A 23943-nucleotide genomic window follows, 5' to 3' on the forward strand; every position below is an offset into this window, starting at 1 on the left:
TACGTCATCGCCTCATGTCACGTCAACAGTGAAGGCCGTTAAATATCTCATTGATGTTACAAGGATGGTAACACTCAAAAGTTTTGTTGGGTCAAGTGGATCCCCTCAAAGTAAATTGCTTTGTATGGCAAATGTTGAAGAACCGTATTCCCATTTACTCAAATCGTGTGAAGCGGGGATCACTGTGGCGTCCACATTATGTCTGTTATGTTGGAACCTTGAGGAAAGTTTGGATCACTTATCTTTCTCTTGTTCTGCAACCTTGAAACCGTGGGAATGGTTGTTGAAATGGTCTTCATTACTTCATCACAAACCTCTTCTTTTGTGAATCTAGTTGAGATGTTGAAGTCGACCGATGGTAGCACGAAGTTACAAAAACTGAGGCTGTCTCTGGTTTACACTACTTTGTGGATGCTTTGGAAAGAAAGGAATACAATCACTTTTTGAAACAAAAGACTATCTATTATTATTATTTTTTTTTAATTTTTTTTCGGATGACATTATTACCTGCAACTTTAATAGAATTGCTCATAAATCTAACTTAAAAATGCTTGATTGGCATAGTTGGTGTATGTTTCCCATTTCAAATGTTTTCTGATAGGTTTGCTTGAGGAACTTGCTTAAGCTTTTTCTGTTTTCTTCTAATATAATTTGTTCACTGTTCACTTAGGTTGTGGTGACTCGGTAAGACATATGTAAGATATGATGAATAACCTATTGACTCATGTTCAAATCCTGACACTACTAAGCCCATATGGCCATGAAAGTTCGCATGTAATGACTTCAAGACAATGAAGCATAGTCTCATGTTCGCAACGAGAAATTAATCGGTATATGAACGCTGACTTGAAAACCATCGTTAGAGAACTTTCCTCCCCAGAGAAAAAAAAAAAAAAACAACATTGGAAGAAAACAAATGAATTTTTATTTGATTTATAAAAATGGGTCCATCATTCATGATCAATGGCCAACTCCTCTTTTTTTTGGGCCCACCCAGAAATGCATCCCGTTCAATCCCCTAGATGGCGTTAAGTGATTTGAACAGTTTAAGTGACAAAATAGTCAAGTAATGATCAATCTCTATAGTATTTCATCATTAACATCATTTACCAAATACAATCTGCTCACAATCGTAATCAATTCTTTCCAGCGGCTGTGTTTGCACCACCAAAACAGAAAACTGAAACTCCGACGAAGCTAACAAGTCTCCAATCCGCCCCAGTTCAGGGCACTGCGGTCTCTCCGATAGCCCATGCGTTAACTTAGAACCAGAAAGAGAATGTGCTCGACCAACTATAAACAAATCACAACCCTCTTCCATTGCTCTCAGCAAATGCACTGTTTGTACTCCATCGTCTACCACCTCCTGTTGAATAAAGATATCTCGTCCTTTACACTCCATACGAAATCGATCTATCATCTCATTATCCAGTTTCTTCTCGTGTAACATATCTGGTGTCTGGTCTACGTCAGCATTCGCCGGCCGGAGCACAACCACCAACAAACTTACATACGGGTGTTGCGCCATTCGACAACTTAATGCAAGTGCTTCTCTATCGTCTTCACCACCGAGGAAAAGTTGGGTAATATGGAAGACTTCCGTTCGTCTGGTTAACACAGATTTAGGTCCTCCGATCTGGCCTCTATCCACAAGTATGCCGATCGAACAAGGTGTTTTCTCCATGAGTTTTAGGTTGACTGATCTAATTCCAGGAAAGGTAGCATCAATAGTTCCATCAATACCCCAACATTTGTGAAATGGAACGATAATAATGTTAGCGCACTTGTTAATGGAGATAGTGAAGATATCTTCATGCATGGTACGATATGGTGCCATTGAGACAAAATGTTCGACTACAACAGAGTTGCGGTTACGTTGCCTGAAGTAATTGAACGCATTTCCAACTTGAAAGACTCGAGTTTGGGCTGATGGGATCTTTTTGACTTCGGAGCTGGGGACTAAAATGGCGGAAGCTCGACCTTCGAGCTGTAGTAGATTCATTGTGATAACTTCTATAGGTTGATGTCTTGAAGGATTAGATGCCTGTAAAAGGTTTATGATCGATGGAACATTGTCTTCATTGTGAATGCAAACCACCATTCGAAGATAATCATCTGGTTCGCTATCCAAGATGCTAGTTCTTTTGTAGCTTTGGTATCTTGCCGATGGATCATAAAAATGCCATAGAAGAAACCTCGTACTTCCTGTCACCAGTAGCATGTTGAGTATAAGAAGAGAGTATCCTTGTTCTGTTACCACCTGCATATGCCAATCAAAGTATATATATATCGAGTAAATCATACATAGCAACAGAAATAGAGCTATATAGTGTTAATTAAAACTTAAAATCATGATCATTAGGCATATATACATACCCGATTAGATCGTATAAGCGAGAAGGCAGCTACATCAATGATGCCTTTGGTACACATGATCATAGCGAAATGAAAAGCATCCTGTGATGAAACGTTGAAATACATGGCTAAAAGAAAGTTGCTCATGAACTTGACCAAGTAAGCTATGGTGATAACAACCTCAGTGATTGCAGAAGCTAACGCATTATCACCTCCAAGAGACCTTAGATTGACCTTAAACGCACAGATTGCAAACTTGGCTGGAACTAAAATGGAAGTCGCCATCCAGTCAACTCGATTCACCATAGCCGAACCAAACGGAGGTCCATCAGGCACACATATACCCATCGTGAATCCACCAAACGAAGCATTTTGTCCCAAACACTCTGATAGAAACCCACATAGCAAAACTGCCACAAGCACCATAACAAATTGACTCTCTTTTATCTGCTGACCTTCAGGAATTCTCTTCGCCATCCACAATATAAATGGCCGAACTATAAAACAAATGGTGAACAAAAAACAAATGATATAGAAGATATTGGTCAACGCCTTCCATTCTGATCTTTCCAAAGCTACACCAATCGTAGTCAAAGCTAAAGTTGTGACGTAGCTGCAGGAATCGGTAACTAAAGCTGTGCTACAAGATAATCGACCAAGATCGGAATTTAACAAGTTTAAATCAGAGAGAGTGGAGGTGACAGCCGGGAATGTTGTCATGGAGGTTAAAGCAGCGACGAATGGAAGAGTATGGAGGCTTAATTCGTCAAGTTCGATCAGATTAGGCAATGGCACAATGCATAATATACAAACCGCATACGGAAGAAAAAAGGACATGCAACCAATGAGCACCATGTGCCTATGCACACTCTTCAAGATATTCGTGTCAATCTGAACTCCGACGACAAAAACATGCAGCATGAACCCAAAGCTGGCGACGGTGTCAAGAACCAACTTGCCGGATTCCGGGAACAGTTTGTTGAGGAGGCGATTGTCGAGTCTTACGAACCAGATGAAAACAATACAACCCTGGAAGGAACAGACGAATCAAGGCATGATCAAAAAGAGATTTCAGAAACGAAAGCATGGATGCATGTATATAAATTCTTACGATAAGTTGGCAAGAGAGAATACTTTGTCGTAGGGGTTTGAGCAGGAAGAAGGTGGTATGCGAGACGATGAATATCATACTGAGCTGAAGCATCAAAAGGGGTAAACTGAAGGTAGAAACATCACATCCGAACCAAGAACATCCCATAGAACCGGTCATATGTAGGTACTGGCAAATCATTTGTTCGGGCTCGTTAACTCCGGGGACATATCCTTCTGATGATACGATGGCCGGTAGACGAGACATTGTTTCATGTGAAATCAAACAAATTTGACAGAAAAACGATGGTTTTTGGGAAGAATGTCAGAGACATAGGGAATGGAAAGGCCAGAGAGGAGGAACAAGATTGTTGATCGACGATTCTATAGCCTAAAATCACGGGTATCCATTTTCTTACAAGTTTTGTTTTTGATATATTCAATCAATTTGAGCTATATTTTTGGCTAGATTTTCAGACCCAACTTTTTGCGTTCGGCCTCAATCACGCCACTCGTCAGAATAAGGAGGCAAAATCTCTACCTCTCTATCATTTTGTATTTAGATGATACAAGGTTGAACGTAGGTTGTTCACGGAATTGTGGGTGTCAATAAAATTATAAAGATGCGGGGGAGTGGAGATCTATACTCTAATACCAATCTATAAGAAAAAAGGCGATGTGAAAATTATAAAGGAGTTAAGCTTTTAGTCACTCCCACTTGAAGATCGAGAGAAAAGGAAGTGAAGAGGGCACTGTAATCCCTATTCTTGTGTGGTTGTACCTAGGAGAAGAGGGAATTCCCTGGTTGACGAACCTCTTTAACATTATTTTTTAAGTCGACAAAGATGTTAGACGAGTGGAGATCTAGTATTCTGGTACCGATCTATAATTAAGAACAAAGACAATGAACAATGTTGTGACAAGTACAGAGAATTAAACTTCTTAGACCTGAGGGTGTGGGAGGGACTCTTCCCTCATTTTTGGTGGACCATACCCCTCTTTCCCTCACTTTCCTTTCCCTCGTCTAAAGTCAAGGATTGGGTGGGAAGCCCTTCCCTCACTTTTTTTTTTTAAATATATTTCATACATATATTATACTTATTTTGTAGAGAATTAAAAACCATGAATTTTGATATATTTTTTATATTTTTATAATAGGTATATAATTTTATAAATATTAAAAAAGATAAAAAAAAAAAAACTGGCCAATAGCGTGAGGAGAGAGAGTGCGGCACCCCCTCCCCCCCACCTCCTTTCCCGCGTTTCTTTCCCTCACCCACGGAGTGGTGTGCAGGAGTGAGGGAAGCTTCCCTCATCCATTTCCCGCACCCACTCCGTTCGACCTTAGTCATACCATGAAACTATGTGAGACACTTCGCCTTACAGATAAATATCGAGAAAGAAATAAGGATTTGCACATAGTATTCATTAACTTAGAAAAGACATATGACAGTGTCCCACATTAAATGATGTGGGAGATCTTGGAAGCTAGAAGGGTCTTGAGGAGTCATGTCAAGGCTATTCATAATATATACTCTAGGTCTAGAACTTTTGTCCAAACTATATTAGTGACACCACTAATTTCACATTAAAAACAAGCTTCATTAAGGACCAACTCTTAGTCCGTACATCTTTTCTTTGATTATGGATGAAATTTTGTGAAATACCGGAACACCTGGATCCAGAGGTATTTCAATTTTCCAATTACTTTTAGGCATTTTAAGGTTGCCACGACGTGAGGGAAGACAAGTTGGTATCAGAGCCCTAGTTTGAGAGAATTGGATGAACATTCGTGTGAAACCAGACTCAAACTAAGGATCAGTAAAAGTGTTTTTTAATTGTTTTCAAAAATAACCAAGAAATGATGAGATGTGTACTATCAGCCGGAGCAGTAAATTATACACCAAGTTACCCACACTATTATTTGTTTATGATGATTATGATAGAACAACATGCTAGTAGTAGGCTAGAGATCCTCAAGAATTGCATGATAGAATTGTCTGATATATGATGCCTGATAGCCTAGGAGAACTTCTTATATGTTAGATGGAATTGATATCATTACTATAGTTGTTTAGTGTATGCATCATAGTTGTACATAACTAAACTAAGAATGTATAGCCTAAGAATGTTTGATTTAGCCTTATTTCATGTTCCTTGTTTGATTGTGGGCTTAGGGTAGAATTAAGTATTCGACTGTCTATAGAATCTAACGTTACACATGATTAGCATTCACGACTGGCTGCATGGTTGGTGGAAGTTCCATAAGTGTGTGTGGGATGGTAGCAGGATAGCTTGAGGGATGATTAACCACTCTCAAGAGAGTGAGTATTGGATGTATGTGCATCCTAGTCGTGGGGCTTTGTTATCGGGTGGTCTATGACGATCCTTTGAGACAAATATGGGTAGGTGTGGAAGGTAGTATGGGCCCACACTGCTGGAATCACAAGGTCTGTACGCATAGCAAGGAAGTCACAAACGTTAAGGGTTTATTTTTCTGTAATGGTTGTAATATCATGAATTGTGGTGTTTTTGATATATTTTGGTTCATTTTCAATATGGTGTTCACGAGAGGTTCTGGTTCAGGAGCTGGCGGTCTGGAGAGGCCAGGTTAACAAATGATGATATTCGTGAGTTGATCACTACTGAGGTAGCTACGACTATTTGGGGTGCCATCCTGAATGTTTTTGGGTCTATCAAGACCACGATGATTGAAGTATTTGATGAGCAGTATGCCACTGTGCTGAGGTTGCTAATACTGCAGCTACCGTAGCTGTTGCTACTACGGGGGTTCAGAGGAGAGGATCATTCCAGTATTAGGACTTCAGCAACACGAAGCCCCTGAATTTTGATGGGGTCAAGGACCCGATTGTGGCTATGAGGTGGTTTTCAAATATGGAAGGCAGTTTCTTCACTTGTTCCTGTCCGGAGGACTGGAAGGTCTGGTGTGCCCTGAACCTTCTGCATCTGGGCGTGAAGGACTGGTGGAACCTGGTGACTAATTCTTCTACTTCAGAGCAAAGGGTTTCTATAATCTGTGATCAGTTTAAGGCAATGTTTTGCAAAGAGTATGTTCTATGAGCCGGAAGTCGATTGTGTAAAGGCTTTGGGCCTTAAGGAAGTAAAGTTTAGTCCTTGTGGAAGGAGGTTGTAACATCCCGAAATATCAAGAGTAGAGTTGAAGGGCTAAAAGAGTAAATTAGGAAAGAGCGACTCGGCGATTCCATGGGTGGACTCGGCGAGTAGAGTCGCGACTTGGTCGCGTGTTAAGTAGCCGACTCGACGAGTCAGTAAGATGGACTCGGCGAGTAGGCGCTGAGTGGAGAAAACCCTAATTCTCGGGGTTGAGCCCTATATAAAGAACATAACATCCATTCCCCCAACCTCTTTACTCATCCTCAAGTCCAGAAACCCTAATCTTCGTATGTGAGTGGATCAAATTGCATTTGGGAGCTTGGATAAGCAATTGTTGAGGAAATCTTGAAGGGTAGGAGGCTTGGAGCAAGGGGCTTTGCTTGGATTCGAGTTCCATTGCAGTTGGGGCGTTCTTTTGAGGTAATTGTTGGATAAGGTGTCTAAGTCCATAACTATTTCTGGTATGTACTTGACCCGACCCGGCATGGTCCATTTGGGTTGCATGGCACCATGCAATTGGATAGACTAAATGAGAGAAATAACACTTGGAGATTATTAATATATTATAAGTTCTAATATATTAATAATATTATTTGATTAGTTTGATCAATAATTAATTTAGAATTAATTAAGTGGTCAAAAGAGAACTAATTAAATATATGGGTTGATTATGTAAATCATCCATATCTTGTATAGTGGGCTAAGAGGCTCCATGGATTATCAAGTTGGGTTCTACCCATAGGATGCTCCATGGATGCTCCATGGGAGTTACAAACCCATGGGTCATGGAAATGAAGAGTCATGACACATTAGGGTTTACATGGTGTAACCCTAGATGTGTCAACACTATATAAGAAGCATATTCTCCACCAAAATCGGCTACACTTATAGACACTAAGGAAACTAGAGGGCTTGGCCGATTTTGAGAAGTGTGTATTATCTCAAGAGTCTTTCCAAGAGCATTTGGTGTTGTGTGAAGCATTTGAGGCATCACACTTGGGGTGCTAGGCTCACAAGGTTTCAAGGAACACAAGCAACAACAAGGTAAGTTATTCTATCTATTATTCAAGTTAAAATTGTTCCCCATGTATGCTAGATAGGAATATAACCTTGGAATTCAACTTTGCATGATAATTAGACAAACATAGATCCAAGGTTATTAGGGTTGCATGTACACTTAGGAAGTGTTAGAATGCTCAAAACCCATCAGTGGTATCAGAGCCTAGGCTTGTTTGTTTGTTATTTGTGCTTAAAAGTTGAAGAAAGTCGAAAATCTTGCTGTCTGACTGATGGACTCGGCGAGTCCATGGGGAGGACTCGTCGAGTTCATGTGTATCTTCAACCTACTCGGCGAGTAGGTTTATGCACTCGGCGAGTAGGGTCGACAGAGTGCAGAATTTCGACTTCAGTTGCTGGAAATGGATTAGAAACATTACCCTAAACTGTTTTGGTACTTGAAAACTTGTTTTAGAAGGTGTAATGTCTTTTCTAACTCATTTACAACAACTAGTTATCAAAATTACAAAGATTAAATGTGATTTTGATTCTTGAAGGTGTTCATATTCATATTCTTGTTCTTATGATGTTTAGATGATCATAGGAATTATTTGTAACCTATGTGGTAGATTAATTCATGATCATAATGTGTTTTAATGGAGTCCATAACTTGTCCTCAAGTTATGGAAAACCAAAAGTCTCTTGGATTAAAAAAACCATTAAAAGAACACAAGAGTTAGAAAAATGAAAAGTCCTCATTTTATTACTCTATTAAACTCATAAGTTACAAGATATGAAAAGTTTTGAAAGTTTACAAAACTTGCCCTCAAGTTTTGGAACAAGTAAAGTTAAGCTAAAACTTTAGTTCCAACCCCTAGAATTTTAAAAGTTAAAATTCAACCCTTATACTTATATTATTATGATTTAATAATTATATATATATATATATATATATATATATATATATATATATATATATATATATATATATATATATATATATATATATATGTATGTATAAGAACAAAGTCGTCTTACCGCTAGTACGCCTCATTCACGAAGCCGGTCTATAAGGTGGGTATAAGGTTGTTGCCTATAAAATGGTGACTTAATGGGTGTCCACTCTCACCCACCGCTTGCTTGATCGGTGGAGGGTCGTTAGCCGAACGGGTAAGACAAGGACTTATTAATTCTCATTCAAAGTATGATGAATATTATAAAGTAACTAAATGTTTTATTAAATTCCCAATCTTAGTTACTTTAGGAAAAATGTGAATAAGGTGCTATTCCATGAAATTACACTTTACACTTTGATTAAGTCGTTGGTGGAGCGTGTGTGGTTAACCGGCACACTAACTTGGACTTAACAAGGTAGGTAAAGGGTGACTTAGGGTTTATTATAGTATCGATGGAGCGTGTGTGGTTTACCAGCACATCGATTGAGTGATAAACTTTAAGGGTACCAAGTGATTTGCATGGTTACTTCACACCTCGTTTTGTGATCCTCGGTATCCCAGTCACAAAACTTGGAGGGCACACTCGAGATTGAAACATGCCTTTGAAAAGTTCATTGAATCTCAAAGAATCTAGGAATTTCTAAGAACCATTCAAAAACCTAATACTTAAATATTGCGGTTTTCGTGGTGGAAATTGGTGAATCGTCATTCACCTACCTTTCAAATATGGTATAGCTTAGATTACGACATACCTCTTCTAAGTTATATTATATTGTGATTGGATCCTAGCCTTAATATTACATTTGGGTGTTTTATTAAGGACTCTCTTATATCTAAACTAGTCTTGTTCTCTTTTCTTCAAATGTCTTTCAACAATGCTTATGCCTCTAATCCTAATGGCTCCTTTACCCTTATGAACTTGTGTAGGAAAGTCACCTTTGATGGATCCAACTTCAATGAGTGGATCAGAAACATCAGGATGATTACCCGCTACGAGGACAAAGAATATGTCCTTGACAAGGAGCTTAAGGAGATTGATGAGACCACTGCAACTCCTCAGGAGATCGCTGACTTTCGGGCACATGAAAGGGATGCTACGAAAGTGGCTTGCATCATGATGGCCACGATGACAGCGGAACTCCAAAAGTCTTATGAGGATTTCTACACTTATGAAATGCACCAAGATTTGATGGAAAGATACCATCAAAGTGCAAGACAAGAGAGGTATGAAATCATCTGCTCCATGATAACAACCATGATGAAGGACGGGGAATCCGTCACGACCCACATGCAGAAAATGCAAAGGTATGTGGATCGTTTGCTGAAGCTTAATGTGAACTTCCCGGAGGATCTTGCAATAGATATTATTTTGCATTCCTTACCATCGTGCTATGATCAATTCCGCATGACATATCACATGAACAAGGAAGAAGTCACCCTCAGCAAACTTCAGGGACTTCTCAAGACCGCAGAATCAGGTCTTAAGGGGAAGTCGGTTGCTATCACTCCTACTCCAAACTCAACTCCGGTTTTGGCAATTGGGAAAAGTCGAGGGAGGAAGAGGAGGAGATCTTCGAAGGGTACCAAGGCTCGGACCCTTGATGGCTCTTCCTCGAGTGGAACCAAGAAAGGTTTCATTACTCCTTCTTCTGACCCAAAAGAGGCTGAATGCTTCTATTGCCATGAAAAATCTCATTGGAAGCGGAACTGCCCAAAATACCAGCAAGATGTGAAGGATGGGAAAGTCAAACCCAACCATGCAGGTATTTACACTATCATTTCTAATAACTCACCCCATTCTAATTCTTGGGTCCTTGATACCGGTTGTGGTATTCACATTTGTTGTGACTTGCAGGGACTATGAAGAAGTGAGGATGTGGAGCAAGGAAAGATAAACTTGATCATGGGGAATAGGAAAGCTTTACCTGTTACCAAGATTGGAGTGTATACTTTATCGCTAAGTAGTGGGTTTAGTTTAGATTTGAATAAATGTTGTTACTCGCCAGGAATGGCAAGAAATATTATTTCCTTTCATGCTTTGTACAAACAAGGGTTTACCTTTTCATTTAATAATGAAGTTGGTTCTATTGATGCTTTCTTTAATAATGTTCCTTATTTTAAAGCATTACCTTGTGATGGTGTGTATGAAGCTGTGTCTGTTGTAGATAATTTAGGAAATAATGTTTTGTGTATTGATTCTACTAATAATAATAACTTGGATAAAGCATCATTATGGCATTGTCGTCTTGGACATATAAGCAAGAAACGCATAGGCCAAATCCAAAAGGATGGAGTCTTGGAGTCATTTGACCTAAAGTCATATGATAGTTGCGAATCATGCTTACTTGGAAAAATGACAAAGTCACCCTTCACAGGCTCGTGTGAGAGGGGTGAAGGTTTGTTGGACCTTATACACACGGATGTGTGTGGACCATTCAAACATGCCACAAGGGATGCTAATCGTTATTATTTGACTTTTACTGATGATTACAGTAGATATGGATATGTCTACTTGATCAAGCATAAGTCAGAGACTTTCGAGAGGTTTAAGGAATTTAAACAGGAAGTCGAGAATCAATTGGGCAGGAACATTAAGATGCTTCGATCCGATCGTGGTGGTGAGTATCTTAGTTCAGAGTTCCTCGACCATCTTAGGGAATGTGGGATTGTCTCACAATTGACACCTCCTAGGACACCACAGCTGAATGGTGTGGCTGAGAGGCGTAGTCGAACCTTGTTAGATATGGTTCGTTCCATGATGAGTCGAGCTACGCTACCAATCTCATTCTGGGGGTATGCCTTAGAGACTGCCGCCCATATTCTTAATCTAGTCCCTACAAAGAAAGTTGCCAAAACTCCTCACGAGATGTGGACTGGTAAAGTACCTAAACTAGACCACATCAATATTTGGGGTTGCGAGGCTTTCGTGAGACGCGAGACTCATGATAAGCTCGAACCTCGAAGCGAGAGGTGTATTTTCATCGGTTACCCACAGCATTCCTTTGGTTACCTCTTCTACAGACCTAGTGACAATGTGGTTTTTGTAGCAAGAAGAGGAGTCCTTCGAGAAAGAGAGTTTATAAGCCAAGGAGACAGTGGGAGGCAAATTGATCTTGAATAAATTCAAGAATCAAGCGGTGAAGGAACTTCAAACTCTAGCCCTCAACTTGAGGAGGATACTCCTGTTGAGCCAATTGACAAACCTGTACCTCTGAGGTGTTCCACGAGAGTTAGGAGTGCACCTGAGCATTACTATGGATTCCATATTACTGCAGAAGGTGAGACACTTATTAGTGATGGGACACTAGTAAGTCAAGATGACCCTAACAGCTACGAGGAAGCCATGGCAGGCCCCGAGTTTGCTAAATGGAAAGAGGCTATGGATAGCGAGATACAATCCATGTATGACAATCAAGTTTGGAACTTGGTTGAAAATGTACCAGGTCGTAAGACAGTAGGGTGCAAATGGGTCTTCAAGAAGAAGACCGACATGGATGGTAACGTACACACTTATAAGGCTAGACTGGTTGCAAAGGGCTTCTCTCAAATTCCTGGAGTGGACTATGATGATACCTTTTCTCCGGTAGCCAAGATTAAGTCTATTCGGGTTCTGTTAGCCATAGCTGCATTTCATGACTATGAAATATGGCAGATGGATGTCAAAACCGCTTTCCTTAATGGAAAGTTGGCTGAAGATGTTTACATGAGTCAGCCAGAGGGTTTTGTCAGCAACGAGTACCCTAATAGAGTGTGTAAGCTTGAGAAATCCATCTATGGATTGAAGCAAGCACCTCGCAGATGGAATCTTTGCTTTGATGAGAAGGTCAAGGAATTTGGCTTTACTAGGAGTGAAGATGAATCTTGTGTGTATGTCAAGGCTAGTTGGAGTATAGTTAGCTTTTTGGTATTGTATGTGGGTGACATACTACTCATAGGAAACGACATTCCAACCCTGCAGGAAGTAAAGTCCTGGCTTGGGAAGTGTTTCGCTATGAAGGACCTTGGTGAAGCTGCCTATATTCTAGGGATAAGAATCTTGAGAGATCGGAGTAAAAGACTAATTGGACTTAGTCAGAGTACCTACTTGGATAAGGTGCTGAAGAGATTCAGCATGCAGGATTCCAAGAAAGGAGAATTACCCATCCAGAGTAACACCAGATTGAGTAAGACACAAAGCCCTAGCACTGAGGCTGAGATAGCAGAAATGAGTCGAACACCTTATGCTTCGGCTGTAGGATCGATCATGTATGCTATGACGTGTACTCGACCCGATGTAGCTTTTGCCTTGAGCATGGTTAGCAGGTATCAGGCGAACCCTGGCAAGGCACACTGGACTGCGGTAAAGAATATCCTCAAGTACCTACGGAGGACTAAGGACTGGGTCCTTACCCTCGGTGGGAGTGATGACTTGAGAGTAGTAGGGTATAGTGATGCTAGCTTTCAGACTGATAGGGATAATTTCCGCTCTCAGTCGGGTTGGGTCTTTACCCTGAATGGAGGAGCAATTTCTTGGAAGAGTTCCAAGCAAGAGACAGTGACAGATTCTACTTGTGAATCAGAGTATATTGCAGCTAGCGAGGCAGCAAAGGAGGCGATATGGCTGAAGAACTTCATTGGAGACCTTGGAGTTGTACCAGCTATTAAAGAGCCAATGGAAATTTTCTGTGATAGTGAAAGTGCTGTTGCCTTAGCCAAGGAACCAAGGGATCACGGGAGATCCAGACACATCGACAGAAAATACCATTTCATCAGACATCGGATCGAAGAAGGACTCCTCGTGGCAAAGAGGGTATCATCAGATGAGAATCCGGCAGATCCCCTCACAAAGGGACTGACTCGGGTTAAGCATCTCCAGCATGCTCGGAGCATAGGGCTGAAGGATGATATTAGATTCAGTTGTTAGATAACCCAGAAATTTGTAAAGTGTAATTGACATTAGATGATGAATAAAAGGAGTTTTATTTATGAGTAAAGTGTTGCTATCTCTTGTCGATCATTTACTATATTTCTTTTGCATGTTTTGACTTCCAGAATAATTTTTGTTTGGTATAACATATTATTCAAACCTCCACAGTCGGTCATATGTTGGAAGTAGATATGAATCAAGACTGTCATGTTTGGTTGTAGAGGTCTTGGACAAGGCTACAGCAATCATGAGTGCTCATAAGTTCTGAGCATTGGACTCAACCCACGCTCACTGGAATCACTTCATGGAATTCTATCTCGAGTGATCGTGAGACGGTAATATCGTATAAGTCTTCAAACCTAGAGATATGATTTGTTACTTACAAGTTGGTTATGCATTGACTGTACGAAACCGCATTGGTAACTCGATGTTATAAAACGTACTTTTGTGTGTAATTCAATGAGTGGTAGAACAAACATATGAGTCGAAGTTTATCTGTTCCTTCTTGGATTAGAAGCTGATATCTGGGCCCCTCGATGATTTTGTTTTGACCTATGTACCGGGCCCGGTCAGAACTATGTTGATGTGTTCAATTAAGTTCTATGTCAAACAAATCGGAAATCGGGAAACAAATGCTGGACAATAAGCAAGACAATGTTCCATGTATTTGTCCGGCTGATATCTAGAATAGAGGATTATATGATCACTTATCTTAAATGGCGTACCATCATCTTCTCAGTTCCGAGAAACCTTGAAAGAGCTACGATTGCCGGTCGGTTCCTGAAGTACTAGAAGATATAGTTATTAGACTTATCCAAGTGGGAGACTGTTGGATAAGGTGTCTAAGTCCATAACTATTTCTGGTATGTACTTGACCCGACCCGGCATGGTCCATTTGGGTTGCATGGCACCATGCAATTGGATAGACTAAATGAGAGAAATAACACTTGGAGATTATTAATATATTATAAGTTCTAATATATTAATAATATTATTTGATTAGTTTGATCAATAATTAATTTAGAATTAATTAAGTGGTCAAAAGAGAACTAATTAAATATATGGGTTGATTATGTAAATCATCCATATCTTGTATAGTGGGCTAAGAGGCTCCATGGATTATCAAGTTGGGTTCTACCCATAGGATGCTCCATGGATGCTCCATGGGAGTTACAAACCCATGGGTCATGGAAATGAAGAGTCATGACACATTAGGGTTTACATGGTGTAACCCTAGATGTGTCAACACTATATAAGAAGCATATTCTCCACCAAAATCGGCTACACTTATAGACACTAAGGAAACTAGAGGGCTTGGCCGATTTTGAGAAGTGTGTATTATCTCAAGAGTCTTTCCAAGAGCATTTGGTGTTGTGTGAAGCATTTGAGGCATCACACTTGGGGTGCTAGGCTCACAAGGTTTCAAGGAACACAAGCAACAACAAGGTAAGTTATTCTATCTATTATTCAAGTTAAAATTGTTCCCCATGTATGCTAGATAGGAATATAACCTTGGAATTCAACTTTGCATGATAATTAGACAAACATAGATCCAAGGTTATTAGGGTTGCATGTACACTTAGGAAGTGTTAGAATGCTCAAAACCCATCAGTAATATCTCGTCCTTGGGCTGTTGTTCTTATGGATTCATCATTATGGGGTTTGTGGGGAGTTTATCTTTTGGTGTTTTGGACTTTAGAGGTTAGATCTGAGGTTGCTACCTCAGATCTGGAATGGAGAAGGGTTGGAATGCCTGAAAGTCCCTGTGTTTGAGTGTGTAGAGAAGCTATCATGTCCCAAACCCTAGCCCTAAAGTGTTAAAGGCCTAGATCTCTTTGGATTCATGTAAAGTTTGCCACTTTACGTGATGGATGGGTTGTAGAAGGCTAGATCTATGTTTTGGATCAATTGCATGGCCTGGAGTGCTTCTGTATGGATTCAGACCGGTGGTACTCGGCGAGTCACATGGGTGGACTCGACGAGTTGCTTGAAGACGAGCTGGAACTCGACGAGTTGGAAGAACAACTCGGCGAGTTGGATGAAGATGGCCTGGAACTCGGCGAGTTGTATGAACAAATCGGCGAGTAGGTTGAAGATAGTCTTAGACTCGACGAGTCTGGTCTTGGACTCGGCGAGTCTTGTCGAAGAGTCCCAATATTTTCTGGTTGAGTCGAGAATCGGCGAGTCAAGGGATGACTCGGTGAGTTGTGGGCGAGTGGACTCAGAGTTGTTGGACTCGACGAGTCTCGGGGTGACTCGGCGAGTTAGGCCGCGGATTGAGGGAAGTTCTGAGCTTGGGTACTCGGCGAGTCATCGGGTTGACTCGGCGAGTAGAGTCAGTCAGGGGTTGACTTTGACCTTGTCTTTGACCAAGGAGTTGACCAGTGGTTTCCAGGGGCATTTTGGTAATTTTTGGTTATTGTTTTGAGTTCAGTGCTTTGTTGTTGTTCAGTAGAGGAGTTCGTGTCAGTGGTCGGAGCAGCTTGGGTTATCTGTTCAGTCGGCAGTATCGAGGTGAGTTATCCTCACTATATCAACAGGGTCTAAGGCACCAAGGCCGACCCTTATAAGATTGAGATCCGGGTAGTTGTTGTTATGTTACTGCTTTGATATGTTTGCATCCTGAGAGCTAGGATGGTATATTTTAGAGACCTAATTGAGATCAGTATCCTGAGAGATAGGGAGATGCTATGCTAGTGACCTGTTAGGTCGCTATCCTGGTTAGGATGATGATATGTTATGTGATCTGTTTGATCTGCTTGTTGACTGTGAATTGCTATATGATTGTATGTATATGTGCACATGGTTGTTTGGACTGGAGTTGGGTTGAGGCGGGTCCTGCTTTGTGCTGTAGGCCAAGATACCCAGGGCGGACCGGTTGTTCCGAAGGCCCAGCGAGCGGTCCGGATAGGCTGTAGGCCCCAAGAGGGCGGACCAGACGTGCCAAGGCTCGGAGAGTGGACCAGGCCGAATGAAGGCCCGGTGTGGGCGGACCAGTCATACTGTAGACTCAGAGAGTGGACCAGGTGGATTGAAGGCCCGACTCGATGTATGTGGTTAGATTCGGAGAGTGGACCAGGTGGATTGAAGGCCCGGTGCGGGCGGACCAATCACACTGTAGACTCGAGGTTTATGGCTAGACTTAGAGGGTGGACCAGATGGACTGTAGGCCGGTGCGGCGGACCAGTCACACAGTAGACCCGAAGTGCATGGCTGTTCTGTGATCAGATATGTTGTGGCATGTTATGCGTGTATGGTATAAGTGGTTGGTATTTTGGGGATATCTCACTAAGCTTTCGGGCTTACAGTTGTGGTTTTATGTTTTTCAGGTTCTTTAGGAGACCGTGGCAAGGCGAATGCGTGATCGTACCGCTCCTCATGATTTTGTAGTAATGTGATTCTGGGAATACGCTAAATGTTTTGTATTGAAAACCTTTTTGTAATGATTTAATGGAATCGAGTTGTTTTTGAAAAATTTAAAATTGGTTGTATTTTTCGGTCGTTACAAGTTGGTATCAGAGCCTTGGTTTGAGTGAATTGGAGAAACACTCATGTGACTCCAGTCTCAAATCGAGGAGAGTTTTCAAAAGAGAGTTTAAAATGGTTTTCAAATGAGTAAAGGAGGACGCGGAGGTACGATCAGCCGGAGCCAGTAAGTAACCCCAAAATACCATGCATGTTATTTGTTTTTGAGCTTTGATAGAATAGCATGCTAGCGTTAGGCTAGGGATCTTCAGGATTTCATGATAATGTTGCCTGATTTGTGATGCCTGTAGCCTAGGGTTTCCTTGTGGGAGATTTTCAGTGTTCCTCTAGTGGTGAGGGTTGAGAGCTGTTATGCATGTTTCACTAGGGTGTTGTGGTAGTACTTCATACGAATATGGGTAGGTGTGGAAGGTAGTATGGGCCCGTACTACTGAAAGCACAGGACCCATACGCGTATCAGGGAAACCATGACCTCTAGGGTTGGGTTGAGAGAGTTGGATCCCAGGATGATGGGAAGAGTCTGAGAGGGATTGTCGGCAGTCAGCGCCAGTTCGGGATTTGAGGATTTGTTATCATTGTCATCAGGTTGACATTTGAGGGTCAACTGTCCATAGCTTCCTGTGGGACCGGTGCAGGCTCCAGCACCGGCCACTTTGAGGATTACAGGTGGAGGTCAGAGTGGAGCGGAGCCCCCAAGGGCTCAGGGTCGTGCTTATCAGCTTGCAGCAGAGGAGGTCAGAGCAGTGCCGGATGCAGCTGCGGGTATGTTTCTTTCTTGATATCTTGTTATCTTGTGATTATTTGTGGTGTATTGTTTATGTTCTGGTATCTTTGTGTGGTTTTCGATGCGATATTCGTCGTTTTGAGGGTTGTGGTTTGGTTATGGGTTATTGTATTGGGAATTTCGCTGGTTATCATTCATGAGAGTTATTAGTGGAAAGTTGGCATTGGTTTGAAGGCCGGGTAGCATCTGCTTTCTGAGGAGTGGTTAGATGCAGGTTGAATTTCTTTCGAGCGGGTTATCAGTGTTGATGGGGGATCTTGTTAAGGTTGTTTATGTCTGTGTGAATCAGTCCGCATGTAAGTGTTGGTTTTGTGCAGAGTTGTTCTGGGAGGTCGGTGATGGCGACCGGTGGTTGTTAATCAGTGCTACAAGTGGGGGAGAATTGGAAAATTCTCCGGGAGATCGATGAGTATTTGAGGGTGCTTAGTTGCTTGGGTTTCAACAGTGGTTCTGTCAGTCAAGAGTATAGGCTGGTACGAGTAAGTGGCAGGCATGCGGGGCGGGATACAGACCTAGGGCATTCGATTGTGGAGGGCCTGGGAGCAGGCCGGGATCGAGCATGTGCGATTGAGACAGAGTTCGGAACCCTTAAAGGGTTAGAACAGTATGCATGCGAGAATTTCTGGGAGAGATAGCTCAGAATGATGAATGCTAGTTGAGCGGTCCGGATAGACTGAAGGCCGATAGACGTACCAGTCAGGCCGAAGGCTCGAAGAGCGGTCCAGATTGGCTGAAGGTTCTGAGAGTGGTCCAGATTGGCTGAAGGCCTGGTGAGGCGATCCAGTCATGCTGAAGACTCTGCAGGTATTGCTAGTCCGGTTGTGGAGATGGATTGAGTATGTTGCGATGTGTTAGCACCAGGAGGTCTGGCCCCGGGTATTGATCTTGATTAGTGGAGTTGGTGCACGGACTCGAGAGTCCTTGCGAGCAGATTCAGAGCATGTGTGTTGCATGGATAGCGGTTACGCTATAAAGGGGTGGTGCAGCGTTGGGTGAGCACCGTGGCACTTGTTGTGGTGACAAGGCAGCCAAGTGGATTTCCTTGGTAAGGAATGAGAGAGGAGTGTAACTCCGAGAGGGAGTGCAAGTTCACGGAAGTGAAAACGGCAGAGCAGAGTTATGATTAGAGTGATCCGAGTATGATTATTGCGCAACATGTTTGTGGCAGTGGAATGGAGTTACATCCGGATTGGGATGTCTGCTGAGGTCGCGGAGGGAATTCCGCGGGTGTAGAGCCAAGAGGCTCGGAAGGGATGCAGGGAGAGAGTCTTGGGCTCTCAGTGTGATTCTGAACAAGGGTTGAGTGTGTAGTAGTGGTTTATCCTGGGGGAGGTTTGGAGAAATCATCAGTGTATCGGGTTTTCCCAACCGGAGGGTGCTAGAGCTAGTTCAGCATGTGTATGTGATTGCAAGAGGAGAACTCATGGGAGTTTCTCTGAAGAATGGGTCTTTCCGTCAGCATGGAATGGATAGAGTGGGATTCGGATCGGGGATCCAATGGTTCATGGTTCTCTAGCTCATATGGGTCGAGTGATGGTTGTGATTTGGTGCAGTGGTGCATCTTGGGTAATTCTCGATTGTTGAGTGTGATTATCAGAGGGTACATCCGGTGCCCGGTTTGAGACGGTGGTCAGGACACCGTAAGGAAAGAGGAAATGAGTTCGAGTTTCGATGGTTATGCCTTGAGGAACCTGGTTCGGTTAGGGCCAGGTGGCGCGTCGTGGGAGTATTTTGGAGTTGAGTTGCCGTAGGCTTTGAGGACGAAGCCTAATTTAAGTGGGGGAGAATTGTAACATCCCGAAATATCAAGAGTTGAGTTGAAGGGCTAAAAGAGTAAATTGGGAAAGAGCGACTCGGCGAGTCCATGGGTGGACTCGGCGAGTAGAGTCGCGACTTGGTCGCGTGTTAAGTAGCCGACTCGGCGAGTCAGTAAGATGGACTCAGCGAGTAGGCGCTGAGTGGAGAAAACCCTAATTCTTGGGGTTGAGCCCTATATAAAGAACATAACATCCATTCCCCCAGCCTCTTTACTCATCCTCAAGTCCAGAAACCCTAATCTTCATATGTGAGTGGATCAAATTGCATTTGGGAGCTTGGAGAAGCAATTGTTGAGGAAATCTTGAAGGGTAGGAGGCTTGGTGCAAGGGACTTTGCTTGGATTCGAGTTCCATTGCAGTTGGGGCGTTCTTTTGAGGTAATATCTATTCCTTGGGCTGTTGTTCTTATGGATTCATCATTATGGGGTTTGTGGGGAGTTTATCTTTTGGTGTTTTGGACTTTAGAGGTTAGATCTGAGGTTGCTACCTCAGATCTGGAATGGAGAAGGGTTGGAATGCCTGAAAGTCCCTGTGTTTGAGTGTGTAGAGAAGCTATCATGTCCCAAACCCTAGCCCTAAAGTGTTAAAGGCCTAGATCTCTTTGGATTCACGTAAAGTTTGCCACTTTACGTGATGGATGGGTTGTAAAAGGCTAGATCTATGTTTTGGATCAATTGCATGGCCTGGAGTGCTTCTGTATGGATTCAGACCGGTGGTACTCAGCGAGTCACATGGGTGCACTCGACGAGTTGCTTGAAGATGAGCTGGAACTCGACGAGTTGGAAGAACAACTCGGCGAGTTGGATGAAGATGGCCTGGAACTCGGCGAGTTGTATGAACAACTCGGCGAGTAGGTTGAAGATAGTCTTAGACTCGACGAGTCTGGTCTTGGACTCGGCGAGTCTTGTCGAAGAGTCCCAATATTTTCTGGTTGAGTCGAGAATCGGCGAGTCAAGGGATGACTCGGTGAGTTGTGGGCGAGTGGACTCAGAGTTGTTGGACTCGACGAGTCTCGGGGTGACTCGGCGAGTTAGGCCGCGGATTGAGGGAAGTTCTGAGCTTGGGTACTCGGCAAGTCATCGGGTTGACTCGGCGAGTAGAGTCAGTCAGGGGTTGACTTTGACCTTGTCTTTGACCAAGGGTTGACCAATGGTTTCCAGGGGCATTTTGGTAATTGTTGGTTATTGTTTTGAGTTCAGTGCTTTGTTGTTGTTCATTGGAGGAGTTCGTGTCAGTGGTCGGAGCAGCTTGGGTTATCTGTTCAGTCGGCAGTATCGAGGTAAGTTATCCTCACTATATCAACAGGGTCTAAGGCACCAAGGCCGGCCCTTATCGGATTGAGATCCGGGTAGTTGTTGTTATGTTACTGCTTTGATCTGTTTGCATCCTGAGAGCTAGGATGGTATATGTTAGAGACCTGATTGAGATCGGTATCCTGAGAGATAGGGAGATGCTATGCTAGTGACTTGTTAGGTCGGTATCCTGGTTAGGATGATGATATGTTATGTGATCTGTTTGATCTGCTTGTTGACTGTGAAATTCTCTATGATTGTATGTATATGTGCACATGGTTGTTTGGACTGGAGTTGGGTTGAGGCGGGTCCTGCTTTGTGCTGTAGGCCAAGATACCCAGGGTAGACCGGTTGTTCCGACGGCCCAGCGAGCGGTCCGGATAGGCTGTAGGCCCCAAGAGGGCGGACCAGACGTGTCGAGGCTCGGAGAGTGGACCAGGCCGACTGAAGGCCCGGTGCGGGTGGACCAGTCATACTGTAGACTCAGAGAGTGGACCAGGTGGATTGAAGGCCCGGTGCGGGCGGACCAATCACACTGCACACTCGATGTATGTGGTTAGATTCGGAGAGTGGACCAGGTGGATTGAAGGCCCGGTGCGGGCGGACCAATTACACTGTAGACTCGAGGTTTATGGCTAGACCTAGAGGGTGGACCAGGTGGACTGTAGGCCGGTGCGGCGGACCAATCACACAGTAGACCCGAAGTGCATGGCTGTTTTGTGATCAGATATGTTGTGGCATGTTATGCGTGTATGGTATAAGTGGTTGGTATTTTGGGGATATCTCACTAAGCTTTCGGGCTTACAGTTGTGGTTTTATGTTTTTCAGGTTCTTCAGGAGACCGTGGCAAGGCGAAGGCGTGATCGTACCGCTCCTCATGATTTTGTAGTAATGTGATTCTGGGAATACGCTAAATGTTTTGTATTGAAAACCTTTTTGTAATGATTTAATGGAATCGAGTTGTTTTTGAAAAATTTAAAATTGGTTGTATTTTTCGGTCGTTACAGAGGTAATGATGGTTAAGATATTTAACCCTTGAACTGTGTATTGGGCCGAATGGTAGAACGGAGAAAGTTATAGGTTGGATTCTTGCATGAAATATGGATTCCTTTTCGAGAATTTTTTAGTTCAAGATATCTAGATAATATTGTGGGGCTCTTCAATACCTTTCCATGGATATAAAGATCATCAAAAACAGAGTTGGGACGAAGAATTTATGGTCGTTAGAAGTTAGAAAGGTTTTGTGTTAAGGCGAATATGCTGGGTGTACAGGGTGTACGTTGGGCATACTAGGCAAGGTTGATCGTGGAGGATCAACATGGTACGTTGGATGTACCATGAGTACGCTAGGCGCACACAAACATGATGCCAACCCTAATATTCGGGTCTTAGACCCTATTTAAAGACCTTAGCTTATTCCAAACCCTTATTACCTTCAGCCTCCATCCTCTCTAACCCTAATTTCGAAACCATAGACCCATTTGTGATATACTTGAGTTTTTGAGTGCTTTGGAGTGTTCTTGGTGTATCTTGGAGAAGAAGGAGCTCATTGGAGAAATGTCGGTTGCATTGGAGCTTGTAGATCCATACCTTGTTCACCTTAATCTTTCTTTTGGAGGTATAAAGCTTGAATCTTGATGATTCATTTGTTAGATCTAGCTAGTTTTGGGTGTTATGAGCTTTTTTTCACTTTAGTGCATAAAGTTTAGATCTTGAAAGTTGTGACCTTGTTATCGATAAAGTTGGAAACTTTATCCATCTAAAGATCGTATTGATTCAAATATGAAGCTTGGAGACTTGGACTTAATGGATTAAGTTAAGAAAGATGCACTTTTGGTCCCTTTGAGACTTAAAGACTAGATCTTGGTTGTTTGGATCATCCTAATGGATAAAGTTGGAAACTTTATCCATTATGGAGCTATTAGGAAGCATAAAAATGTGATCTTGGTCCTTCTATCCCTTCCATGCAAGAGTTGTGATATCTTAATGAATTGATAAGTTAGGGTTTTAGCTTTGGGACCTTTTCTAGCCATGGAAAGTCATAAAGGTGGAAGCTTTATGACTTAATTTGATGTTTTGAGTCTAGATTTAAGCTTTGGAAAAAAGCCCTTAAGAGATAAAATGCTTAATAAAGGAGTGGGATCATGCCGCGTATGATGGGCGTACTTTGAGTACTTTGGGCGTACTTTGAGTACTTTGGGCGTACTCAACAGCCTTAGACTTTGACTTTCGTTGATTTTTGTTGACCGTTGATTTTTTTCACAAAGTTTGACTTTGGTTCAAACTTGATGATTTTGGGCTATTAGTTAAGATTCTATCTGGTTTTGGTGTTAGTGGATTCGCAAGTGCAAGCAGTGCAAAAAAAGGGATCATATCGTAGTGTTTCAGAGTTCTTGTATTCAGGTGAGTTTGCCTCACTGTACTTGTGGGTGGAAGGCACCAATGCCGGCCTACTAGGTTATATATCCTGGTATATAGGATACTATTATGTTGTGATGATCTGTTAGATCTGTATCATGATATATATGATGTTATGTTGTGATGATCTGTTAGATCTATATCTTGGTATATAGGATGTTGCTGTGTTTTCGTGATATGCTAGATCTGTGTATAATCCTTGTATGATAAAATGTTGCAGTAGTGGTATGCTAGTTAGAGTGTTAGTAGACTAGTTATCATTTAGTGGAGTGCCTTACGGGGCTATATGTCGTCATGTAGGATAGCCTGAGAACTCTTGATCTTGACTTTCTTGCTTGTTCCTTATTTGGTTGTGGCTCTAGAGTAGGATCATTTGTTCGGGTGGTTATATCACCTCTAATTACTTATGGTTACGCACTTCATGGAGGTTAGCTGGTAGTAGGACAGTGTGTCGTAAGAGCTAGTAGGCGGTAGTGAACTGTGTGATTGATGTTTGCATGTATTATGTGCATATTTGATCCTTGATTGTTTATATGTTGACATATGGTGGTAATGGGTTGAGGCGATCCTGGTTGTACGGAAGCCAACAAACCTGGGAGCAAGTCATACATAAGTTGGGGGCCTAAAAGGCAAGCTAGACTTATGATGTGGGCTTGGGAGCAATCCAGACATATGATGTGGACCCGAGAGGCAAACCAAACTTATGTTG

General features: G+C 42.4%; 1 protein-coding gene across 1 annotated transcript; it reads right to left on the reverse strand.

Annotated features, from left to right (window-relative positions):
* Nucleotides 1–459: 459 nt before the first annotated feature.
* LOC111920624 (cation/H(+) antiporter 14) lies at nt 460–3754 on the reverse strand. Its single transcript, XM_052766819.1, has 3 exons — nt 2536–3754; nt 2377–2457; nt 460–2260 (listed from the first exon to the last, which is right to left on the reverse strand). Exons 1-3 carry the CDS (start codon nt 3274–3276, stop codon nt 1103–1105), a joined length of 1980 nt encoding a protein of 659 aa, XP_052622779.1. The 5' UTR covers nt 3277–3754; the 3' UTR covers nt 460–1102.
* Nucleotides 3755–23943: the final 20189 nt, after the last annotated feature.

The sequence above is a fragment of the Lactuca sativa genome, chromosome 8 (assembly GCF_002870075.4).
Source record: "Lactuca sativa cultivar Salinas chromosome 8, Lsat_Salinas_v11, whole genome shotgun sequence".
Lineage (NCBI taxonomy): Eukaryota > Viridiplantae > Streptophyta > Magnoliopsida > Asterales > Asteraceae > Lactuca > Lactuca sativa.

Coding starts and splice junctions, on each gene's coding strand:
- LOC111920624 (XM_052766819.1), bottom strand. CDS start 3,276: ATGCTGCATGTTTTTGTCGTCGGAGTTCAGATTGACACGAATATCTTG. Junction 2,458..2,535: donor TAGCTTCTGCAATCACTGAG/GTTGTTATCACC, acceptor GTTTCATCACAG/GATGCTTTTCATTTCGCTAT. Junction 2,261..2,376: donor CGCTTATACGATCTAATCGG/GTATGTATATAT, acceptor TGGCATATGCAG/GTGGTAACAGAACAAGGATA.